At 42.4% G+C, this 22,915-nt stretch overlaps 1 protein-coding gene across 3 annotated transcripts in view; it reads left to right on the top strand.

The window, feature by feature from the left end:
* The first annotated feature begins 8,547 nt into the window (after positions 1–8,547).
* Positions 8,548–22,915, top strand: part of Zcchc7 (zinc finger CCHC-type containing 7) — a 174,133-nt gene continuing 159,765 nt past the window's right edge. Inside the window, exons 1-2 of one of the 3 annotated variants that reach the window (XM_005078888.4) lie at positions 8,548–8,679; positions 14,446–15,060. In XM_005078888.4, coding sequence (XP_005078945.1) covers positions 14,466–15,060 — 595 coding nt within the window. In that variant the 5' untranslated portion in view covers positions 8,548–8,679; positions 14,446–14,465. Of the gene's footprint in view, positions 8,684–9,081; positions 9,097–14,445; positions 15,061–22,915 lie in introns of those variants that run through there. The other 2 variants (XM_013119600.3, XM_040739121.1) reach the window with 2 other exon arrangements.

The raw sequence follows: 22,915 nt of genomic DNA, 5'->3' as shown, positions 1-22,915 counted from the left end.
AGTACAGAGAACACCATCAATCCTTGATTCAGATAAGTCCTGGGTTTGAACCCCGGCCTCACCACTTTCAAAGTGTGTGACATCAAATGAGTTACTTGCCTCTCCAAGTCTGGGTCTCTGTACTCAGGAAATACAGTGAATGGCCCTGTTACAGGGCCATTTTAAAGCAGGTGAAAGTTTATCAACCTGAGGTGACTAGCAGAGGATTGCTACATGACAAACTCCAGGCAGTGAATTAATAGTCATTGAAGACAACAATTAAGGTTAGAATGAGAACAGAGAGATCACCCAGCAGTTAAGACTTCTTGCTTCTCTGGCAGAATATCCTAGTATATTAGTTACGTTTCTATTGTTGTGATAAGACACCATGGTCAAGGCAAGAAAGTGTTCAAAATGGGCTTATGGTTTCAGAGGGTTAGAGTCCATAATGACCGAGCAAGTCATGGCATTAGAAACAGCTGAGGACTTCTACCTTGGTCTGCAAGTAGGAGGCTGGTTAGACACTGGGAAGAATGTGGTGGTTTGAATAGAATTTGAATACTTGGACTCTAGTTGGTGGAACTGTCTGAGAAGGATTGGGAGGTGTGGCCTTAGGTGTGCCACTATGGATAGGCTTTGAGGTTTCAAAAGATTTGCACCATCCCATCTCTCTCTCCCTTTCTCTCCCTTTCTCTCTCTCTCTCTCTCTCTCTCTCTCTCTCTCTCTCTCTCTCTCTCTCTCTGTCTGTCTCTCTGTCTCTGTCTCTGTCTCTGTCTCTCTCTCTGCCTCTTACTTGCAGATCAAGACATGAGCTCTCAGCTGTTCCTGCTGACATGCCTTCACTCTGCTATCGTGGACTCTAACCTCTGAAACCATGAGGCCCAAATTAAATGCTTTCGTTTATAAGTTATCTGGGCCATAGTGCTTTATTACAGAAATAGAAAAGACACTGAGTTTGGTTCCCAGCACTCACATCACTTGCCTGCAATGCCAGCTCCCGCGTTTTGATGCACTTTTCTGACCTCTGCATGCACCTGTACTCATGTATACATAACACACACACACACACACACACACACACACACACACACACACAGAGCCTTGCTCCATTGTGTCAGCCTGTAGGCCCAGCTACTTGGCTGAGGCAGGAAAATCATGAGTTCAAAGCATGCCTGGGTTACTTAGCAAAAAACTGTCTCAGTAAAAAAAGAAGGAGGCTGGCAAAACAGCTCAGGCCCTGGTTTCATTTCTAGCACTGCCAAAACACTTAATTAATTAATTAATTCATTCATTCATTAATAAGTTAATTTTGAACTCAGGTGGTCGGGTTTGCATAGGAAGCATTTTTACCCATTGACCCATCTTTCCAGTTCAAATAAATAATTGGAAAAAAAAGCAGAGTTGGGTTTTATTAAAAGGAAAAATTTAAAGACAGATTTAAGCTCAACAGCTAGTAGAAAGAAATAGTCTGAGAAAACAAGGCACATTCAAGGTATGACCTTCTCAACATAGAATCACTGTCTGTCTATGTATAAAAGGACATTTTACAGTGGCCTAAATAATTCTTTCTAGGATCTACTAACAAAGTGGGGAGGAAAAGAGGTTGTACCTCTCTGCACAGAGAAGGTTAGGTTTTTCAAGACAGGGTTTCTCTGTATTGTTTTGGAGCCTGTCCTGGAACTCGCTCTGTAGACCAGGCTGGCCTTGAACTCACAGAGATCCGCCTGCCTCTGCCTCCCCAGTGTTGGGATTAAAGGCATACGCCACCACCGCCTCTTTCTTTCTTCCTTTCCTTCTTTCTTTCTTTCTTTCTTCCTTCCTTTCTTTTTTTTTTTTTTGAGACAGGATCTCACTATATAGATACTTCCCGCTGTCCTGGAACTCATTATGTAGACTAGACTGGGCCTGGAAATGACAGAAATTGGCCAGCCTCTACCTCCCAAGTGCTGGGATTAAAGGTGTGAGCCACCATGTCTGGCCTGCCACTTACAAGTTTTTTTTTTTTTTTTTGGTTTTTTTTTTTTTTTTTTTTGGTTTTTACGAGACGGGGTTTCTCTGTATTGTTTCGTAGGCTATCGGTCCAGCCCGGCCTCGAACTCACAGAGATCCACCTGCCTCTGCCTCCCGAGTGCTGGGATTAAAGGCGTGCGCCACCACCGCCCGGTGTCACGTCTGTTGTGTGGCCTGTGTCCGAGAACGTGCGGAGGGTGTCGGGGATTGACAACACAGAGACTCGTTCAACGATATAAAGAGAACTTTAAACAGGCTCCAAAAAGGTTCAAGAAAAACTTCCTAAGAAAGGCTCCCACCAGAGAAGCTTCTGCTCTCTCCTCTACCCTGGCTGGTTCTGCTCTGACCCAGAGGTGGATGTGTGTGGGTTTTTGAAGGTGCGGTTAGTCTCTGGACAAGGTCGAGGTCAGGGCGGTTTCCGTGGGAAGGCCTTTCCCAGGAACTTATTGTATCATTTTTAGTAAACATGTTTTTACTAAACATTGTCTTACAGCTGCCTACTCCCAGGCAGAAGGGGAAGTGGCCAGGAACTTATTGTATCGTTTTTAGTAAACATGCTTTTACTAAACATTGTCTTACAGCTGCCTACTCCCAGGCAGAAGGGGAAGTGGGTCTCTGCTCAAGGTCTGGTGTTCCCACAGCCCGGCTTGCCACTTACAATTTTAAGTAGGAACTAAAGACAACCTGAAGTGGAAAGAGACGTGTACTATGCGTGTGCATCATACATGCACATAGGTATTCAACTGTAGCATATTCAGATTAATCAAGACCTGGATTCCAGACCCAGCTCTACCTCTACTGACTCTTGGCAAATTTCTTCTTTCTTGGCTGAGTTTCTAAATCACTGAAATAGAGCTGGAGCTCATGATTTCTGAAGAGTTTCTAAATGAGAACTTATTACATAAGGATATGTGTGTTTGTGTGTACACATACATATATACATACACATAAACATTATTCTCTTAGAAATCTCTCCATCTATGAACTCCTGACTTTTTTTTAGTTATAAAAGCAGAATTGAAGCTTACTAAGAAGAGCTTTAAATATAGATGTGAGTAAGCGTGGGGTTAATAAAGAGGCACTTACAAGAAGGAGAGAACACACCCAAGAAGGGTGGTGGGTCCTGGAGCTGTATCTCAGAGTTACTGGGAAGCTCAAATGAGACCAGGGTGTGGGTTTTGATGTGTGCTTCAGAAGAGTTAGCTGCTAAGTAAAACACTGGATTTTTTTTTCTTTTTTCCTTTTTTCTTTTTCTTTTGGTCAACAGAAGCTTAGTCTTCTTGGTGAAATTTCTAGAAAACACCTGGGAAAGGAGTTAGGTCATCCACAAGATCATATGCATTCAGGCCTTAAGCATGGCCCACTGCTATTTTAACAATCCTATTTGAAATATCTCTATTAAAAAGAATAGTCTCTACGTAGGCAAATGCCACAATAATTCTTGCTATGATGGAATTCTTGACTCTGGGTCAGCAAGGGGCATAGACCAGACTCTGGAGTAAGATACTCCTTTCCCTTTTCATGTCCTCTTCCTTTTCTTTGTATTTCTCTCCTGCTTCCGTTTCCATCTCTGACACTTTGGTCCCTTAATCTTAGTGGTTGGTGATGGCCGTAGAGCTATTTGTTGTTTGTGGTACTTTGAATGGGGATATGAGTCTTGACCCGTCTGACATAATGAGAGGGTTTGACCTTGGAGATAAAATTGTGACATGGGGCCAGGCGTTGGTGGCACACGCCTTTAATCCCTGCTGTGTGCTGTATTTGGATATGTGGTTTGATGTGCTAAGTAGTAGCTTCTCCTCCAGATTTCCATGTCACAATTTTTTTTTTGTTTTTGTTTTTGTTTTTTTTTCGAGACAGGGTTTCTCTGTATTGTTTTGGAGGCTGTCCTGGAACTCACTCTGTAGACCAGGCTGGCCTTGAACTCACAGAGATCCGCCTGCCTCTGCCTCCCGAGTGTTGGGATTAAAGGCGTGTGCAACCACTGCCCGGCTCTTAGCCCAGGATTGAGTGGGAGAGAGAGACCTAGGTCTAAAAAACTGGGAGAGAAGATTGAGGAAATTGCTCATTGTCGGTCTCTTCCTCCTCACATACACACACACACACACACACACTATGTGTGCACATGTACATGAGGGAAAGATACTTTTACATGGATAGCATGTATATAAATATTATTTCTTTTAAGCTTTTCCTACGGTCGGATTTTTCTAGGTACTTACTTCATCTGGTTGATCTTCTCCACACATTAGGGCAAAAATATAAGGTTACAAAATGGGGCCCCAAACATTCCAAGGCAACTTTTTTAAAATTAATTTTATTTAAATTAAAAAGTCTTATTTTACCTACCAATCCCAGTTCCCTCTCCCTCCTGCCCCCCCATTTCCCCCACCAACTCCCTATTCCACCCCTCCATCCACTCTCAAAGCCCATTCCTGCACTAGGGATAAATACTGGTTCCACTGCCAGAGGCCCAATATACTTCCCAGGCCCCCCAACTGCTCCCCCATGATCAAGGACTTGGTTTGGTCTTATGCTGGTTCCCCAGCTGTCATACTGGGGTCTGTGAGCTCCCACTTGCTCAGGCCAGCTGTTTCTGTGGGTTTCCCCAGCATGGTCTTGACCCCTTTGCTCATCACCCCTCCCTCTCTACAACTGGATTCCAGGAGTTTGGCTCAGTGCTTAGCTGTGAATCTCTGCTTCTGCTTCCATCAGCTACTGGATGAAAGATCTATGATGGCATTGTATCAGTTAATAAGCACACAAAGATAAGACCAAAACTTCTACTCTCAAGGAGTTTCACAGCCCCACTGGGCTAGAGCTATGGGACCATCAATATTCTATCTTGAAGGAGGTTTATACAATGCATAGGAAATTCTCAGGAAAATAAGAGCATCCTATATGTATGAATAAAGTTTCTCTGAAGACTCGGTACTTCAACAAAACAGACTAAGAGAACCATACATGGACAAGGGGAAGTACTTGACAGGCAGAGGGAGTTACTATAAAGACAGATGTGTGAGAACATAGTGTGCTGGAAGCTAACTACTCAGAGTTCTGCATGGTAGCAAACATGTTGTTCAACAAACCCCATGCTTTATCTGACTCTATATGGATTTGTGCGTGAACAGAAGTTTCTGTTCTGCCTGGTCCCTCAGCTGTTTAGTTCCAAACAAACACACAGAGGCTTGTATTAATTACAAACTGTTTGCTCAATGGCTCAGGCTTCTTATTGGCTAGCTCTCTCTCAATTATCGACCCATTTCTATTAAGATATTGCTATGAGGCTTTGTCTTACCTGTAATGGTCTGTCATCATGCTATTCCTTTGGCAACTACATGGCGGCTCTTGAGGCTCACTCTCTGCATTCCTCTTCCCAGAATTCTCCTAGTTTGGTAGGCCCACCTACACTTCCTGCCTGGCTGCTGGCCAATCAGCACTTATTTGTCAACCAACAGCATATAGAAGGACATCCCCTATCGTGTGTGTGTGTGTGTGTGTGTGTGTGTGTGTGTGTGTGTGTGTATACATATGCATATGTAGAAGTCAGAGGATAGTCTATGGGAATCAGTTCCACCATTGAGTTCCAGGAATCAAACTCAGGTGGTCAGGTTCAGCAGACATGCCTTTACCCTCTATGCCATCTTTCAGTACTCCATGCTTTAAGACATTTTGTTGACTGCATGTGTAATAGTGATAGGATACAGCCAAGCATTAAGGGTTGTGTTTGAAGGGGACTCCTACACAGCAGGTGCTCCCTCCCAAACCCTATATTAGGCACAAACTACACCCAAACCTGTTTTCACAGAGATTCTTTTTTTTTTTTTTTTTTTTTTTTGGTTTTTACGAGACAGGGTTTCTCTGTATTGTTTTGGAGGCTGTTGGTCCAGCCTGGCCTCGAACTCATAGAGATCCGCCTGCCTCTGCCTCCCGAGTGCTGGGATTAAAGGCGTGTGCCACCACCGCCCGGCTCACAGAGATTCTTTATAAGTGGGGAAGAAAAGGTAAAGCGGCTGCTTTCTGATTCTGGTAGAAAAACATCAGCAAAGGACCTTTCAAGTGTAATTTTAATAGGAGAAAAAGGGGAAGTCCGTGTTAGAATGGGCTAGGATGCAATTGTAGAGGAGATAGAGGATGAGGGGGAAGAGGAAGGGAAAGGAGTATTTGTCCAGGAGAGTAAAGGACGGCCTCTGGACAGAGAAGAGACAGACATGGCACATGGTAAATGGTGGTTTATAAAGGTAGAAACCCTGTGTTAGGTTGAGGCGTTTAATTTTAATTGAGCATGTTAATTAGGTGAGCCAAAGGGAGCTTTTCTGATTGCTGCACTTTGGTAGTCAGTCGCAGGGGGAAAAAGTGGTCAAATAAGAGAATAATCTTTGGTGGCAGCTTCGGGGACGTAATCGAACAGTTTTTAGCAAGGCAGAGAGAATTATTATTATTTTTTTTGTAAATTGAGAATAGTACCACTAATAACAAAAATAATCACTGAGCATGGTGGCACAAGCCTTTAATCCCAGCACTCATCAGACAGATCTCTGTGTTCAAGGCCTGTCTGGTTTACATAGAGAGTTCCAGAACAGCCAGAACTACATAATAGACCTTGTCTCAGAAAACAATCAAACACAAATAACAATAAAAGTCAGAGCTGAGTTAGTTGGCACAGGCTTGTAATCCCAGTACCTGAGTTCAAGGCTTGACTGAACTTTGTAGTGGGACCTTGTCCCAAAAACTAACCAACAAACAAATAAACAACACAACCTCAATGGTTGCTGAAATAGAAAAGGGATGACAAACAATATACTAAAAGGAGTAGCCGGGCGATGACGCACCACGCCTTTAATCCCAGCACTCGGGAGGCAGAGGCGGGTGGATCTTGGTGAGTTTGAGGCCAGCTTGGTCTACAGAGTGAGTGTCAGGGTAGCCTCCAAAGCAATACAGAGAAACCCTATCTCGAAAAACCAAAACCAAAACAAATAAACAAAAAAACCCAATATACTAAAAGGAGTAATATGGCACTTGATAAAAAGTCAGTCTTTAAAAATCACCGTTTTCCTTTTATGCATTCCCTGAAGTCCAGACATTTGTGACCCACTGCTATTCCATTTTTCCTATTTCCCAAACAGGTTTTTCAATTTTGTCTTTTCATAATGTCTTGTGCTTTTCCTTCCTAACACTTAACTAAAACATTAATCAGTTTTTCTAATTATTTTCCCTGTCAAATTCCTACTACTATAACAAGACCTTTAAATGTTTCCACTTTATCTGAACTTTCTAGCATAGCCTGACTTTTTCCTTCAACACTCTCCCGCTTTTTCCCCCCAGCTTAAGTAAATATAGGCTTTTTTAAAAATAATGTAGAAGGCTGACAGTTTGGCTTTTGTTGTTGTTGTTGTTTTTCGAGACAGGGTTTCTCTGTGGCTTTGGAGGCTGTCCTGGAACTAGCTCTTGTAGACCAGGCTGGCCTCGAACTCACAGAGATCTGCCTGCCTCTGCCTCCCAAGTGCTGGGATTAAAGGCGTGCGCCACCAACGCCCGGCTGACAGTTTGGTTTTTAATATATTCAATGAAAGTTAGCAAAAAGACTTAAAAGTCATACGCATTTTCAGACACGTTGGTTATTTGTAAAGTTGTGTAGATGGATTTACTGTTTTTTGTTGTTATTGTTGGGTTTTGTTTCATTTTTGAATGGGACAGCTCAGGCTTTCTCTGAATGCTTTAGGTAGCCAAGGATGAACTTGAACTTTTATATTTCCCTGCCTCCAGAATGCTAGGGTTACAAGTTTATCACTACGTAGGTCTTTAAGAGGCGTTGAGGAATGAACCCAGGGCCTCTGGGCAAACACTATCAAATGAACTACATCTCCAGCCCCATACTTAAAGCGTGTTTTAAATGTGTGGCCAGGGGAAGCGGCGACCACCGTCTCGTAGTATACAGAAAGAACACCACTGACTCCACTCTGCAGAAGTGCAGCTCTTCAAGGTTCACAAAGGGTTAAAAAAGGCGGAAGCACCGCAGTGTGTACTTTACAGCCTTCGGGTAGAAAAGCCCTGAGGTCACCTGTCACAAGGAGTGGGGGGGGAGCATCGACGACAAAAACAAAAGCCAGACACTCTCTAAAAAGCTTTTTTCCAGGAAAGGTAGGTGACTTTCCGAAGTAGCCTGAATCTTCTACTGACCCAGGCCTCAACCCAAAACATTCCAAACCTGCTCTGCAGCCACGTGCTACGACCAGGGCGTCACCCAGCGCTGGCAAAGAGGCGGCCCCTGTCGACGCCTTCAAGGTGTCGTGGGAATTGTAGTTTCTTCCTGCCCTTCGAAAGTGAGTTTACGCATTTGCCCTGCAAGGATCATCTCTTCTGCTTAACTCAGTAAGTTAAAATGTGCACCATAATTTTCTTCACCCGAGATACTTCTCGAAAGAAAGGATGTAGAAAAAAGGGAACAGAGCCAAATTTAAAGTTTATAGGCGGAGAACACAAAGGGTTAATAGCTGCTACGCATGCGCTCGGCGGACTCGCGGGTTGGGCGGAAGGACAGCTCTCCGGGGCTGTGTTTTCCCCGGAAGTGCCTCCTCACCTCTGGAGTCCGCGCGGACACGGCTTCCTTACCTCATTTGTCTTCGCCCCTCCCCGTTCCTCTACGTGTTTCGGTTCCTGGTTGGCGCTTCCTGGTCGCGGCCGCGGCAGTGAGTATGTGTGTGACGGACCCCGAGCGGTCCGCGATCGGGGACCCCCGCCCCCCCTCCGCCTCGCCGCGGGGCTGTGGAACTAATGTGCGCCCCTCCCTGGCCTTCGCCTCCCGGTCCTGCGTGGTGCTGCGCCGCGCCGCTCATGGCCTCCCAGCTACGCGCTTGCCCCACGCGGCTCAGCGGCGGAGCTGGGCTTTCGCGGCTCCCTGACCTGAGACCCGGGCTTGGGGACGGCTGGGCGACGATGGCCGCGGCGGGCGCTTCTTTTCTGTCTGCTTCAGCCGGCCGCTTCCGTGCTTCCTGTGTCCTGGGGAAGCGGCTCAGTCTGTAAACGTGGAGGCCTCCTTTCGCCGCGGGGAGCCTGGCGCGCCAGGGTGCGCCCGGTCCGGGGCCACTCTAAGCTTGCGCTGTCAGGTAGCCGCTGCTGGCTTGGACCATGAGGAATCTGGGAGCTGTGCCCCAGTCCTCTGTAAAACCAGTAAACTCAGACTGTCTTTCCCAAGATGACCCTCTACCCTCACACCCCCACAGCAGACAGTTGTGGGCAACTTTGGGCAAGACCTGCCTTTAACATGGGAAAACCATGGTGGCCAGTTGTCAGGCCTGAGTTCCAGCCGGCACTCATTAGCTGCTGACGCTCAGAATACCTCTAGGCCAGAGTTTACCGAGATCTCAGGGTTGAATGAAGGAGAATTTTCTCCCATTTTCTCGGAGCTTGTATTTCCCAATTATAAAACCGTCCTTAATTTAATGACTAGGCTCCTTTAAAAAGCTCTTGCCTTCGTTTTGGACGTTTGAGCCTTAAATTGAAGCGTGTATATTTAAGAGAGTGTTATGTTTTGGGGACAGTTTAGTATTGTCATTCAAGGCAGTCAGAGGATGGGTAAGGAAGCGAGGAGGAAATAGAAATAGAAATTGTATGATAGGTTAACAGTGCACGGGAAAGGACAACAGCCAATAGGGAAAGTATTGTTTTCCAGATAGGTCCCAGGAGGACTTGGAAGTTAACCTGAGTAAATTTAGCATACTTATCTTCTACGGAGATGTGGCTGTGACTTATTTGGATTCTTTACCTCGTTTAATTGGCAAGTGGTAGTAACATTTGAAAAATGGGCAGAAATTTAACTCTTGTAAGTGATTTTGTTTCTCTTGTCATTTTCAGTAGCATACTAAGATTCTTGTAATTCATAAACCTAAGTTGAGAATAAACTATGTATTAATCAGATTATTCATTGGTAATTCTGGTTTTAAAAATCCAGCTGTGGAGCAGGTACCCAGCTTCAAGTAGAACCCTGGTTTAGCATGTGCGTAACCCTGGATACAATCCCCAGCACAGCAAAATGAGTAAAACCAAATCCTGGATTTAAATCTACCTAAGATGGCCTATGGCATCCAGAAGGAAGATCTAAACTAGAAAAACTTTGGAAGGAAATTGAGAGCAAACTGTCCAGAATGACCAGTCGGTAAACGTCTAAGGAGACATAGTCGCTTTAGCATCTTAGTAAATTCTGAGAATGTAACTTTTGTCTAGCCTAAGGAAATCCAGTGACTGAGTCTGTCCCCCCCTTTTTATTACAGTGAGTAGTTTAATGCTATTTCTTTAGATAAGCCTCATTCCCACTTTTGATATTTCAGATTTTAGAATATGATTGGTCCTCTGTAGTCACAGTGCTTTGATAACGTCTCTTTATTTGCTTTTTGGGCTTGGGGTGGAGAGTTGTTGAGACAGGATCTCTTGTAATCCAAGCTGACTTGGGATTTACTAAGTAGTCAAGACTTGCCTTAAACTCCCCATCTTTTTGCCTCCTCCTCCCAAATGCTAGGATTAGTTTGTGCCCTGTGCACTACCACACAGGGCTTTGGTAAAGTTTTTTGAGTACCAGTTGAGGAGTTTCTTAGATAATAAATTTGTAAGTCTAAATGTCTACTTCTCCTAAGTAAAATGTCTTTCAAGTTCTATTCCTGTGGGATGTAAATGGATATGTCAAATAAATTTAGGTGTTAGAACTTAATTCAATGTTTATTTGAATTTTTTTTAATTTGTGTTTTAAAATTTTAGTGGTACTTGCCTTAGAGTCAAGAGCATGTGAATTATCCTGGCTGTGGGTTTTTTGTTTCGTTTTGTTTTTTCTTTTTGGTGTTTTTGAGACAGAGTTTCTCTGTATTGTTTTGGAGGCTGTCCTTGAACTCACAGAGATCCGCCTGCCTCTGCCTCCTGAGTGCTGGGATTAAAGGTGTGTACCACCAACGCCCGGCCTGACTGTGTTCTTAACTGTCTAGCCTTCGGTAGGTCTTATCATGTTCTAGGATCTGTTTCTTCATATTATGTAAAGAGGGCTATATGAAGTAATCCAACAGGTACCATCTAGATTTAAATGTCTGTCATAATAAACATTTCATGTTACCTAGTAAAGTATGCTGGGACTCAGGATGAACAGAAGCTATGAAAGCCTTCTGAGTCAAGGGATGTGTATGTAGAATATGCATTTTACTCATATCTGAGTATACTTTTAGTTTATTAAGTGAATTGATTATAATTAAAGTTGTAACAAAACAAAACAGCTTGAGGCAAACCTTAACCCTGGAATCCATGAACTAGATAAATAGAAGAGAGCATGTTATGCCAGAACACAATTTTCAAGTACAGAAGGTACAAAATCCTCTTAACAGCTATAGGGGCTAAATTGTTAAATTCATTTTTCTACATTTCATGGGAAGAGATAAATCCTTAGGCCAAAAGAAGTCAGCTTTTATTATGGCTCTGTAGTTTATTTTTGGCATACATTCACAGGTGTGCCTATGGCTCTATTCTTAATCCCTTTCCTTTGGGATGGCTCCAAGTGTAGTACAAATTTGTAACTCTGTAATTTAGCTCTTTAATTTTTTTCTGTGCAGCCCTGGAATTAGGTTTTATCTTAAGTCCACACTGGATCCTCAGGATGGATCCACTGAGGATTTTGAAGGAAGCATAATTCCTTTGACTTCTTTTAGAATTAATTTACCTATTAAATAAAAAAGGAAAGAACTCATCTTTCATTTGAATTCCTCTGAGGCTAACATTTCAATATAAACCAATAAATGTCATAAGCATTATTATTCAGACAGCCACATTCAACTTGTGTGACAATAACAGCATAGCAACCTGAAAGACAGTACAAGGAGAGAACAGTATACTGTATTCTTTAAAAGTAAAAAAGGTGTTGGTTTTGTTTTGTTCTCTTTTGGTTTTTCTAATAGGGTGTCAGCTAAAACTGACCTGACTTTGCTGTGTATCTGAGGGTGACCTTGAATTCCTTATCCTCTTGCTTCCATCTGGAAGTGCTGGAATTACACCAAAAATGAGTCCTTTGTTTCTGGAAAACAGCACCCAAACTAGCTTGGGTGTAGTGCATTTTTGCCTCTTAGATTCTTGGGGTCTGCTAATTCTCTTAGCACAGCAGACATAACACCTTGATGTTCTGGCAGAGATTGAAACCTATGAAAACAACCACTGTCTGTTAATTGTATCTGTGAAGCTAAAGGTGGAAGGAAGAATATGGTGGCATTGTTACTTTCTTTTAGGGTCTTAGACAAGCGTGTTACTTTTCCCATAACTACTAGCCATTGGTAGATAATTGAAACATCTGCTGTGGAGATTCTGCCCTCCACCCCCCAGGGTTTCTCTATGTAACAGTCATGGCTGTCCTGGAAATCTCTTTGTAGACTAGACTGGCCTCTGCCTCACAGAGATCCACCTGCCTCTACCTCCCAAGTGCTGGGAATAAAGGCGTGCACCACCACAGCCCGGTTTACTGTGTAGATTGTTGGTTACTCTTTGGAATAATTAAAGACAACTGAGAAACTTTCCTGTCACAATTTCTATATTCTTGCCATTATGTTAGACTTTTTTTTTTGTGACTAAAGAACAAGGGCTTAATGATAGAATTCACATTTTCAAACATTTATAAATAGCTCCAAATACTAGCTGCTCTGCTTGGCTATTGTGATCTATTGTTTAACAAAGTACACAGGATACAGGATCTGTGTCCTCCTGGGATTTGTGATTTGTACTTCTGGGACATTTACATTGAATACATAATTAGAAACATGAATGTTTTATAAAGTACTGTGGAAGCCTCTGAAATAGGGCACTTAATTCCTCCTGGTGGAAAGCACTGTTAATGTTGAGTTGAAAGATACACAGGATTTTATATGTGCACAGCAGAAAAAGCTTTTAGACATTTATTCCCAAAGCAATGCTTTTGTTTTTTTGTCTCAATTTTAGGTACTTAGGGAATTTTGTTTTAAATGCTTTTGTTTGTTTGTTTGTTTGTTTTGTTTTTCCAGACAGGGTTTCTCTGTGGCTTTGGAGGCTGTCCTGGAACTCGCTCTATAGACCAGGCTGTCCTCAAACTCACAGAGATCCACCTGCCTCTGCCTCCTGAGCCCTGAGATTGAAGGCGTGCACTGCTGCTGTTGCTGCCACCTCCCAGCTCAAGTGCATTTTATAACCAACACAGGAATAAATATATTATCAAAGTTTTTTATGCCTTCTTTTGGCCAGAGATCTGAAATCCCTAGGATTGATATTACCATTATTAGGAGTAATAGTACTTTCAGTATTGGGAATCAAACCCAGGGTTATTACACATACTGAGCTTGCAGTTTACTTCTGAGCTACATTCTCATCTGTTTTTAAATTGAGAATAAACACACTCAGTAAATGTGAAGGAGGTTTCCTGTTGTGAAGTTTAGTTATACTGTGGTAATATTCCTGTATGAGAAGGCATACCTGGAAAGAAGTGACACAGAGTGACGGGGAGGTGGCGTGAAGGCGGATGGCTCTTCTGATACTGCTATGCCTGTTTTTCTCTTCGAAGCATAAATATGTTTCTGTTTTCTTCTAAAAAAAAAGTTGCCAGGTAGTGGTAGCACACACCTTTAATCCCAGCAGTTGGCAATCAGAGGCAGGTAGATCTCTTGAGTTTGAGGCCAGCCTGGTCTACAGAGTGAGTGAGTTACAGGATAACCAGGGCTACACAGAGAAACCCTGTCTCAAAAAAAAAAAAAGTTAATAGAGCGAGGCAACTTGGCACACTTTAATTCCAGCACTCAGACGGTTGTGGTTGAGGTAGGAGGATCACTTTAAGTTCACAGTCAGCCTGGTTTCTGTATAGCAAGACACCACTTAAAAAAGAAATTAAAAGAAGAATGAAAAGTTTGTGCCAAGGTGAATGGATTAGGGAGAGATACTTTTTAGGAGTCTTAACATTTTAGAGAACATATGTTCACTGTCCAGCAATGGATCTCAAACTATGGTCTTTTCCAGTATACCTTTAGGATATCTGCATTGATACATTTATTGGTGGTAATTCTTATTTAAGAGGGCTGGGTGTCATTCTAGTACAGAGGTTCTCAACTTGTGGGGTGTGATTCCTTTGGGGGTAGAATGACTCTTTCACTGGGATCACATATCAGATATTTACAATATGATTCATAACAGTAGCAAAATTTCTGTTATGAAGTAGCAATGACATAATAATATAATGTTTGGGGGTCGCCCACAACATGAAGAGCTGTATTAAAGGGTTGCAGCATTAGGAAGATTGAGAACCACTGTCTAGGGGATAACAGGGTTTTAAATTCATTGAAAAGCGGTATTAGGAAAAAGCCATTTTAATACGTTGGGGGGAAATGGTGGTTTCAGAGTCAGATTTGGGGTGATAGGCACTAACGAAACAAGATCTTCGCTTTTAAAATACTTCTGGTATGCCTTTCTTACAGCATTAAGGCGACTTTCCATAATGTTTGGTGGCTATGAGACTATAGAAGCATATGAAGATGATCTTTACCGTGAAGATTCATCTAGCGAACTGAGTGTTGATAGTGAGGTGGAATTTCAGCTCTACAGCCAAGTTCATTATGCCCAGGATCTGCATAGTGCCAACAAGGAAGAAGAACATGAGGAAAAGAACTGCGAGAATTCTGAAACAGCAGGTATTGAACCAAACAAGAAGAACTTAATTGTTCTTTCAGATAGTGAGGTCATCCAGCTGTCAGATACATCAGAGGTCATCACGTTATCTGATGAAGATAGTATTTATAGATGTAAAAGAAAAAATATTAAAGCACAAGAAAAGAGCCAGAGTCCTGCTTCTCCTCATCCTAATAAATTGTCTAAGAAATGCAAGAGGGATAATGAGAAGCCTGAACCTGAAGAGAGATCAAGTGTGATTCGAGAGGTCATGATCATAGAGGTCAGTTCCAACGAGGAGGAAGAAAGTACCAGTTCAGAAAATGAAAATGTGGAAAGCTGGATGCTGCTGGGATGTGAGGGAGATGATAAAGACACTGACATCCTTCTCAACCTTGTGGGATGTGAAAACCCTGATGCTGAAGGTAGGTACCATTGACTGCTTTGGAAAGTACTACCATCTTTATTACAGAAGGACTGCTGTTCCTAGGTAAAAGACCAGTAGGGTCTGATCCATTTCATTTCTCATTTTTTGGTCTTGTTTCTCATGAAACTCTCATACCAGAGGCTTTTCTAGTGGTGTTTTGTCTGAACATGATAAAGAATATATTAGAGTATCAAGGAAACTGCTTCAGCTATAAGCAGATTCCATAGCATTCCTTCATGTTTGCCTCGAGTTACTCTGGACCAAAATCTTAGTTCTTTTCTCTGTTTGTTGACACAGTTGAGTACTCCATCTACATGGCTTTGGGCTCTTATTTGACCAACTCTGTTGGAACTGCCTCTTAAGTGGTTTGCTTATCCAGGAGTTAGCCAGATAACAAGCTCCTGGAATAACTAGTACTGGGATTGGTATTTCAGAAACTCCAGATCCAGTAAGACAGGAAGTAGGACAGTAGATTGTAAGAGAAAATGCAAATTTCAAGCACCATGTTCTTAAAGGAGGAAGTTTTGTTCCTCAGTGTAATTGTCTGATATCAGTGGATACTCTTTAAAAGTTCCCCACATTTCCCTCCCTGCGTGCCCTTTGATGTCTTTTACAGTTGATTCCTAAATGGTCTTCTTTTAATCTGCCCTGCACATTAGTATTCTTGAGATGTCCTGTGACTCAGGGTACTTGGCTGGTATTTCAAGACCTTTAGTGCCTCCCTACTGTTTTCTGAAAAAAATGATGACATTCAGTATAGATCATGCTTGGATCCTCAAGAAGTGGCAAACTTTCTTGTTCTTTTTTTTTTTTTTTTTTTTTTTTTTTAATCATTTTTTATTTTAATTTTAAATAGCTTGTTTCACATGTCAATCCCAGTTCCCTCTCCCTCCCCTCCTCCCGCACTCCCCTTCCACCCTCCCTCCCACCCTATTGCCAAATCCCTCCACATAGGGGATGTCTAAAGTCTATCATTTCACTCTTGGTAGGGTCAAGGCACTCCCCTAAGAGTCCAGGCTGAGAGAGCATCTCTCTTTGTGCCATAGGCACATGAAGACAGATTGTATACCAGGGATAGACACTGATCCACAGCTCAGAGCCCCATAGGTTGCCCAGGCCTTCTCACTGACACTCACATTTGGGGGGTCCAGATCAGTCCCATTCTGGCCTCCCCACTGTCGGTCTGGGGTCCAAGAGCACTCCCCTGTTCAGATCAGCCGTCTCTGCTGGTTTTGCCAGCCCATTCCTTGCCAATTTGCTCATCACTCCTCTCTCTCTGTCACTGGGTTCCTTGGGTTCAGTTCAGTGCTTAGTTGTGTGTTTGCCTCTGCTTCCATCAGTCCCAGGATGAAGGCTCCCGGATAGTTATAGACATCAAGTTCATTATCAGGAATGGGCATTCGAGGTGGTCCTTCCACTATTGCTTAGCTTGCCAATTGATGTTATACCTTTAGATCACTCGAGGTCACTCTGGTGCCTGATCTGTCTTCGATCCTATGATTCCCTCTTCCCCCTATTTTACCCCCACCCCCTCAACTTCCTGTTCCCCCATGACCAACTCCCTTCCTCTTTACCTCCTCTACTCTTCCCAGGTCCCACTACCCCCCCTCGCCCTGTTCCCCATCCATTCAGAGGATCTTGTCTCCATCCTCTTCTCTTGGGTACTATGCATATATGCATATCTTTTAGGTTCTTTCCTGTTTCCCAGACTCTCTATCTGTGGAAGTGCAGACTGGCACTATCCTGATCCATATTTAAAATCCATATATGAGTGAGTACATACCATGTTTGTCTTTTTGCGACTGGGTTACCTCACTCAGGATGGTTTCTTCCAGTGCTATCCATTTCCCTGCGAATTTCAAGATTCCATTGTTTTTTTCTGCTGAGTAATACTCCATTGTGTAAATGTACCACATTTTCTCTATCCACTCTTCAGTTGAGGGGCATCTAGGTTGCTTCCAGGTTCTGGCTATTACAAACAATGCTGCTATGAACATAGTGGAGCAGATGCCCTTGTTGTATGAACCTGCCTCATTTGGATAAATGCCTAAGAGTGGAATTGCTGGGTCTAGTGGTAGATTAATTCCCATTTTCCTGAGGAATCTCCATACTGATTTCCAAAGAGGCTGTATGAGTCGGCATTCCCACCAGCAATGGAGGAGTGATCCTCTCTCTCCACATCCTCTCCAGCATAAATTGTCTTCGGTGTTTTTGATTCTAGCCATTCTGACAGGAGTAAGATGGTATCTCAGAGTTGTTTTGATTTGCATTTCCCTGATGGCTAAGGATGTTGAGCACTTTCTTAAGTGTCTCTTGGCCATTTTAGCCTCCTCTACTGAGAATTCTCTATTTAGCTCTGTACCCCACCTTTCAAGTGGATCCTTTGGTGTTTTGGAGACTTGTTTCTTGAGTTCTTTGTAAATTTTGGAGATTAGCCCTCTGTCAGATGTAGGGTTAGTGAATATCTTTTCCCATTCTGTGGCCTGCCTTTTTGTCTTTTTGATTGTGTCCTTTGCCTTACAAAAGCTTTTTAGTTTCAGAAGGTCCCATTTGTTAATTGTTGATCTCAGTGCCTGTGCCACTGGTGTTATGTTTAGGAAGTGGTCTCCTGTACCAACTCGTTGAAGAGTATCTCCCACTTTCTCTTCTAAAAGTTTCAGTGTGGCTGGATGTATGTTGAGATCTTTGATCCATTTGGACTTAAGTTTTGTACAAGGCGATAAACATGGATCTATCTGCAGTCTTCTGCATACCATTACCCAGTTATGCCAGCACCATTTGTTGAAGATGCTTTCTTTTTTCCACTGTACAGTTTTAGCTTCTTTGTCAAAAATCAGGTGTTCATAGGTGTGTGGGTTAAAATTAGGGCTTTCGATTCGGTTCCATTGGTCTACCTGCCTATTTTTGTGCCAATACCAAGCTGTTTTCAGGACTATAGCTCTATAATAGAGCTTGAAATCAGGTATGGTGATGCCTCCTGAAGTTCCTTTATTGTATAGGGATGTTTTGGCTATCCTGGGCCTTTTGTTTTTCCATATAAAGTTGATTAATGATCTTTCCAGGTCCTTGAAGAATTGTGATGGAATTTTGATAGGGATTGCATTGAATCTATAGACTGCTTTTGGCAAGATTGCCATTTTTATTATGTTGATCCTACCAATCCAAGAGCATGGGAGATCTTTCCATTTTCTGGTATCTTCTTTGATTTCTTTCTTCAAAGACACAAAGTTTTTGATATACAGGTCTTTCACTTCCTTGGTTAACATTATCCCCAGATATTTGATGCTGTTTTTGGCTATTGTAAAAGGTGATGTTTCTCTGATTTCTTTCTCAGTCACTTCATCATCTGTATATAATAGGGCCACTGATTTTTTTGAGTTTACCTTGTATCCTGCCACTTTGCTGAAGCTGTTTATCAGCTCTAGGAGTAACCTTGCGGAGTTTTTTGGGTCACTTATGTAAACTATCATATCATCTGCAAATAATGAAAGTTTGACTTCTTCTTTTCCTATTTGTATCCCCTTTATCTCCTTTTGTTGTCTTATTGCTGTAGCTAGAACTTCAAGTACAATATTGAAGAGATATGGAGAGAGTGGACAGCCTTGTCTTGTTCCTGATTTTAGAGGAATTGCTTTGAGTTTCTCTCCATTTAGTTTGATGTTAGCTGTTGGTTTACTGTATATTGCTTTTATTATGTTCAGGTACGTTCCTGTTATCCCTGATCTCTCTAGGACCTTTATCATGAAGGGGTGCTGGATTTTGTCAAAGGCTTTTTCAGCATCTAGTGAGATGATCATGTGGTTTTTCTTTCGCAGATTGTTAATATGGTGGATTACATTGATAGATTTTCTAATGTTGAACCATCCCTGCATTCCTGGAATGAAGCCTACTTGATCATGGTGGATGATTTTTCTGATGTGTTCTTGAATCCGGTTTGCAAGTATTTTATTGAGTATTTTTGCATCAATGTTCATGAGGGAAATTGGTCTATAGTTCTCTTTCTTAGTTGTGTCTTTGTGTGGCTTGGGTATCAAGGTAATTGTAGCCTCGTAGAAAGAGTTTGGCAGTGAGCCTCCTGCTTCTATAGTGTGGAATACTTTGACGAGTATTGGAATGAGCTCTTCTTTGAATTTCTGGTAGAATTCTGCACTGAAGCCATCTGGGCCTGGGCTTTTTTTGTTTGGGAGACTTTTGATGACTGCTTCTATTTCATTAGGGGTTATAGGTCTGTTTAGATTATTTATCTGTTCTTGATTTAGTTTTGGCAAGTGATATCTATCCAGGAAATTGTCCATTTCCTTTAAATTTTCAAATTTTGTGGAGTACAGATTTTCAAAGTATGCCCTGATGATTCTCTTGATTTCCTCAGAGTCCGTTGTTATGTCCCCTTTCTCATCCTTGATTTTGTTAATTAGCATGTTCTCTCTCTGTCTTTTGGTTAGTTTGGACAGAGGTTTGTCTATTTTGTTGATTTTCTCAAAGAACCAACTCTTTGTTTCATTGATTCTTCTCAATGTTTTCCTGGTTTCTACTTGATTGATTTCAGCCCTCAATTTGATTATTTCCTGGCGTCTGCTCCTCCTGGGGAGTTTGCTTCTTTTTGTTCTAGAACATTCAGCTGTGCTATTAATTCTCTAGTATGACTGTTCTCCAGTTTTTTCATGTGGGCACTTAGTGCTATAAACTTTCCTCTCAGCACTGCTTTCAAAGTGTCCCATAAGTTTGTGTATGTTGTGTCTTCATTCTCATTGAAATCGAGGAAGTCTTTAATTTCTTTTTTTATTTGTTCCTTTACCCAGGGATGGTGCAATTGTGCATTGTTCAATCTCCATGAGTTTGTAGGGTTTCTGCGATTTGTGTTATTGTTGAATTCTAATGTTAATGCATGGTGGTCTGATAAGATGCAGGGGGTTATTCCAATTTTTTTGTATCTGTGGAGATTTGCTATGTTTCCTATTATGTGGTCAATTTTAGAGAAGGTTCCATGTGGTGCCGAGAAGAAGGTATATCCCTTTGTATTTGGGTGGAATGTTCTATAGATGTCTGTTAAACCCAGTTGGGTCATAACTTCTATTAATTCTTTTGTTTCTTTGTTAAGTTTCTGTCTGGAGGTCCTATCTAGCGGTGAGAGCGGAGTGTTGAAGTCTCCTACTATTAGTGTGTGAGATTTTATGTGCATTTTGAGCTTTAGTAATGTTTCTTTCACGAATGTAGGTGCCTTTGTATTTGGGGCGTAGATATTTAAAATCGAGACTTCGTCTTGATGTATTTTTCCTTTGATGAATATGAAGTGCCCTTCTTCATCTCTTTTGATTGATTTTAATTTGAAGTCTAATTTGTTAGATATTAGGATTGCTACGCCCGCTTGTTTCTTGGGGCCGTTTGATTGGAAGATCTTTTCCCAGCCCTTTACTCTGAGATAACGTCTGTCTTTGGTGTTGAGATGTGTTTCTTGTATGCAGCAGAAGGAAGGGTTCTGTCTTCGTATCCATTCTGCTAGTCTGTGTCTTTTTATAGGTAAGTTGAGGCCATTGACATTGAGGGATATTAATGACCATTGATTGGTGATCCTTGTTTGCGCTTGATTTATTGTTAGTGAAGTTATTTTGTGTAGTTTCTCCTCCCTTTTTCTTTTAGTGTTTTGTAAAGTATGATTCTATATTGCCTGTGTCTTTGTGAATGTAGTTATCTTCCTTGGCTCTAGGTTTTCCTTCTAGCATTTTCTGTAGAGCTGGATTCATGGATACGTATTGTTTAAATCTGGCTTTGTCATGGAATATTTTGTTTTCTCCATCTATGGTAATTGAGAGCTTTGCTGGATATAGTAGTCTGGGCTGGCATCCTTGTTCCCTTAGCGTTTGTAGGACATCTGACCAGGATCTTCTGGCTTTCATCGTTTCCATTGAGAAGTCAGGTGTAATTCGGATAGGTCTGCCTTTGTATGTTACTTGGCCTTTTTCTTTAGCTGCTCTTAATATTTTCTCTTTGCTCTGTAGGTTTGATGTTTTGATTATTATATGGCGAGGTGACTTCTTCTTCTGGTCAAGCCTATTTGGTGTTCTGTAAGATTCTTGTACTTTCATAGGCATATCTTTCTTTAGGTTAGGGAAGTTTTCTTCTATGATTTTGTTGAATATGTTTTCTGTACCTTTAAGTTGAAGTTCTTCACCTTCTTCTATACCTATTATTCTCAGGTTTGGCTTCTTCACGGTGTCCCATATTTCCTGGATATTTTGTGTTAAGGATTTGTTGGTTTTGAGATTTTCTTTGGTTGACGATGCTATGTCCTCTAATGAGTCTTCAACACCTGAGATTCTCTCTTCTATCTCTTGTATTCTATTGGTGATGCTTGCATCTGTGATTCCAGACCGTTTACCGAGCTTTTCTATTTCCAGCATCCCTTCATTCTGTGTTTTCTTTATCGTTTCTATTTCAGCTTTCAATCCTTCAACTGTTTGAGCTGTTTCCTTAATTTTCTTGGTTGTTTTTTCTTGGTGCTCTTTAGATTCTTTGAGAGATTTGTTTATTTCTTGAATTTTTCCCCCATTTCATGGATTTTTTTGTTTGTTTTTTCTTCTATTTCTTTAAGGGATTTCCTCGTTTCTTCCTTGAGGCTCTCCATCATCTTCATGAAATAATTTTTAAGGTCTGTCTCCTCTTCTTCATCTATGTAGTGCTTTTCAAGTCTTGCTGGTGTTGGATCCCTGGATTCTGGTGGGGTCGTGTTGGTGTTTCTATTGCTGAGTGATCTCTTATTCTGTCTTCTTCCCATCTCTTCTTCCAGTGGGTGCTGGTGGGGGCTTTCTGTCTCCACTGGTCTCCTTCTTTACTGCAGCTGAAGCTGAAGCTGGCCTCGCTGGGGTTGGGGTCTTGGAGGGGCTGATCTCTTTCCTGTGTGGGCGGCTCTTCTGAAGCTGGGCTCGCTGGGTTGGGGTCTTGGAGGAGCTGATCTCTTTCCTGTGTGGGCGGCTCTTCTGGAAGCCGGGAGCGGCCCCGAAGATGGAGGGGGATGGGTGATGGGCGGGTGGTCCCAGCCAGAGACCCAATCTCACCTGAAGCTGGGCTCGCTGGGTTGGGGTCTTGGAGGAGCTGATCTCTTTCCTGTGTGGGCGGCTCTTCTGGAAGCCGGGAGCGGCCCCGAAGATGGAGGGGGATGGGTGATGGGCGGGTGGTCCCAGCCAGAGACCCAATCTCACCTGAAGCTGGGCTCGCTGGGTTGGGGTCTTGGAGGAGCTGATCTCTTTCCTGTGTGGGCGGCTCTTCTGGAAGCCGGGAGCGGCCCCGAAGATGGAGGGGGATGGGTGATGGGCGGGTGGTCCCAGCCGGGGACCCAATCTCACCTGAAGCTGGGCTCGCTGGGTTGGGGTCTTGGAGGAGCTGATCTCTTTCCTGTGTCTCTTGTTCTTTTTTTAAGGAATCAGGTAGACACTATTACATGCTTCCAGGCTATAAAATTTCTTGATTGTTCAACCTTTTATTGGGAAGTTGGCTTGTATAGTACTTGAAGAAATAATGGCTAAGAATCTAGTTCATTTGTTCAAGTCTAGCATGTGTCAAGGCCTGGGTTTGATCTTCAAGACCATATAAACCAGTTGTGATGGTGTACACCTCATTCTTGGGAGGTGGAACCAGGAAGGCCAGGAGTTCAAGGTCAGCCATGGTTGTATAGCAAATTTGAGGCTAGCTTCAAATACATGAGACCCTATCTTTAAAAACAAACAAAAAAAAAGATGTGGGGGTGACTGTTCCCATGGGATCTTACTTAGAAGACAGGTGGCTAGTAGTTTGATAAGCCTCAGAATTTGACATCAAGAATAAGAATAATAGCTGGGCATTGGTGGCACACGCCTTTA

This window comes from Mesocricetus auratus, unplaced genomic scaffold (assembly GCF_017639785.1).
Source record: "Mesocricetus auratus isolate SY011 unplaced genomic scaffold, BCM_Maur_2.0 Super-Scaffold_6730, whole genome shotgun sequence".
NCBI lineage: Eukaryota > Metazoa > Chordata > Mammalia > Rodentia > Cricetidae > Mesocricetus > Mesocricetus auratus.
The sequence above is the reverse complement of the archived record's forward strand: the minus strand, read 5'-3'. Positions and strand labels throughout refer to the sequence as shown.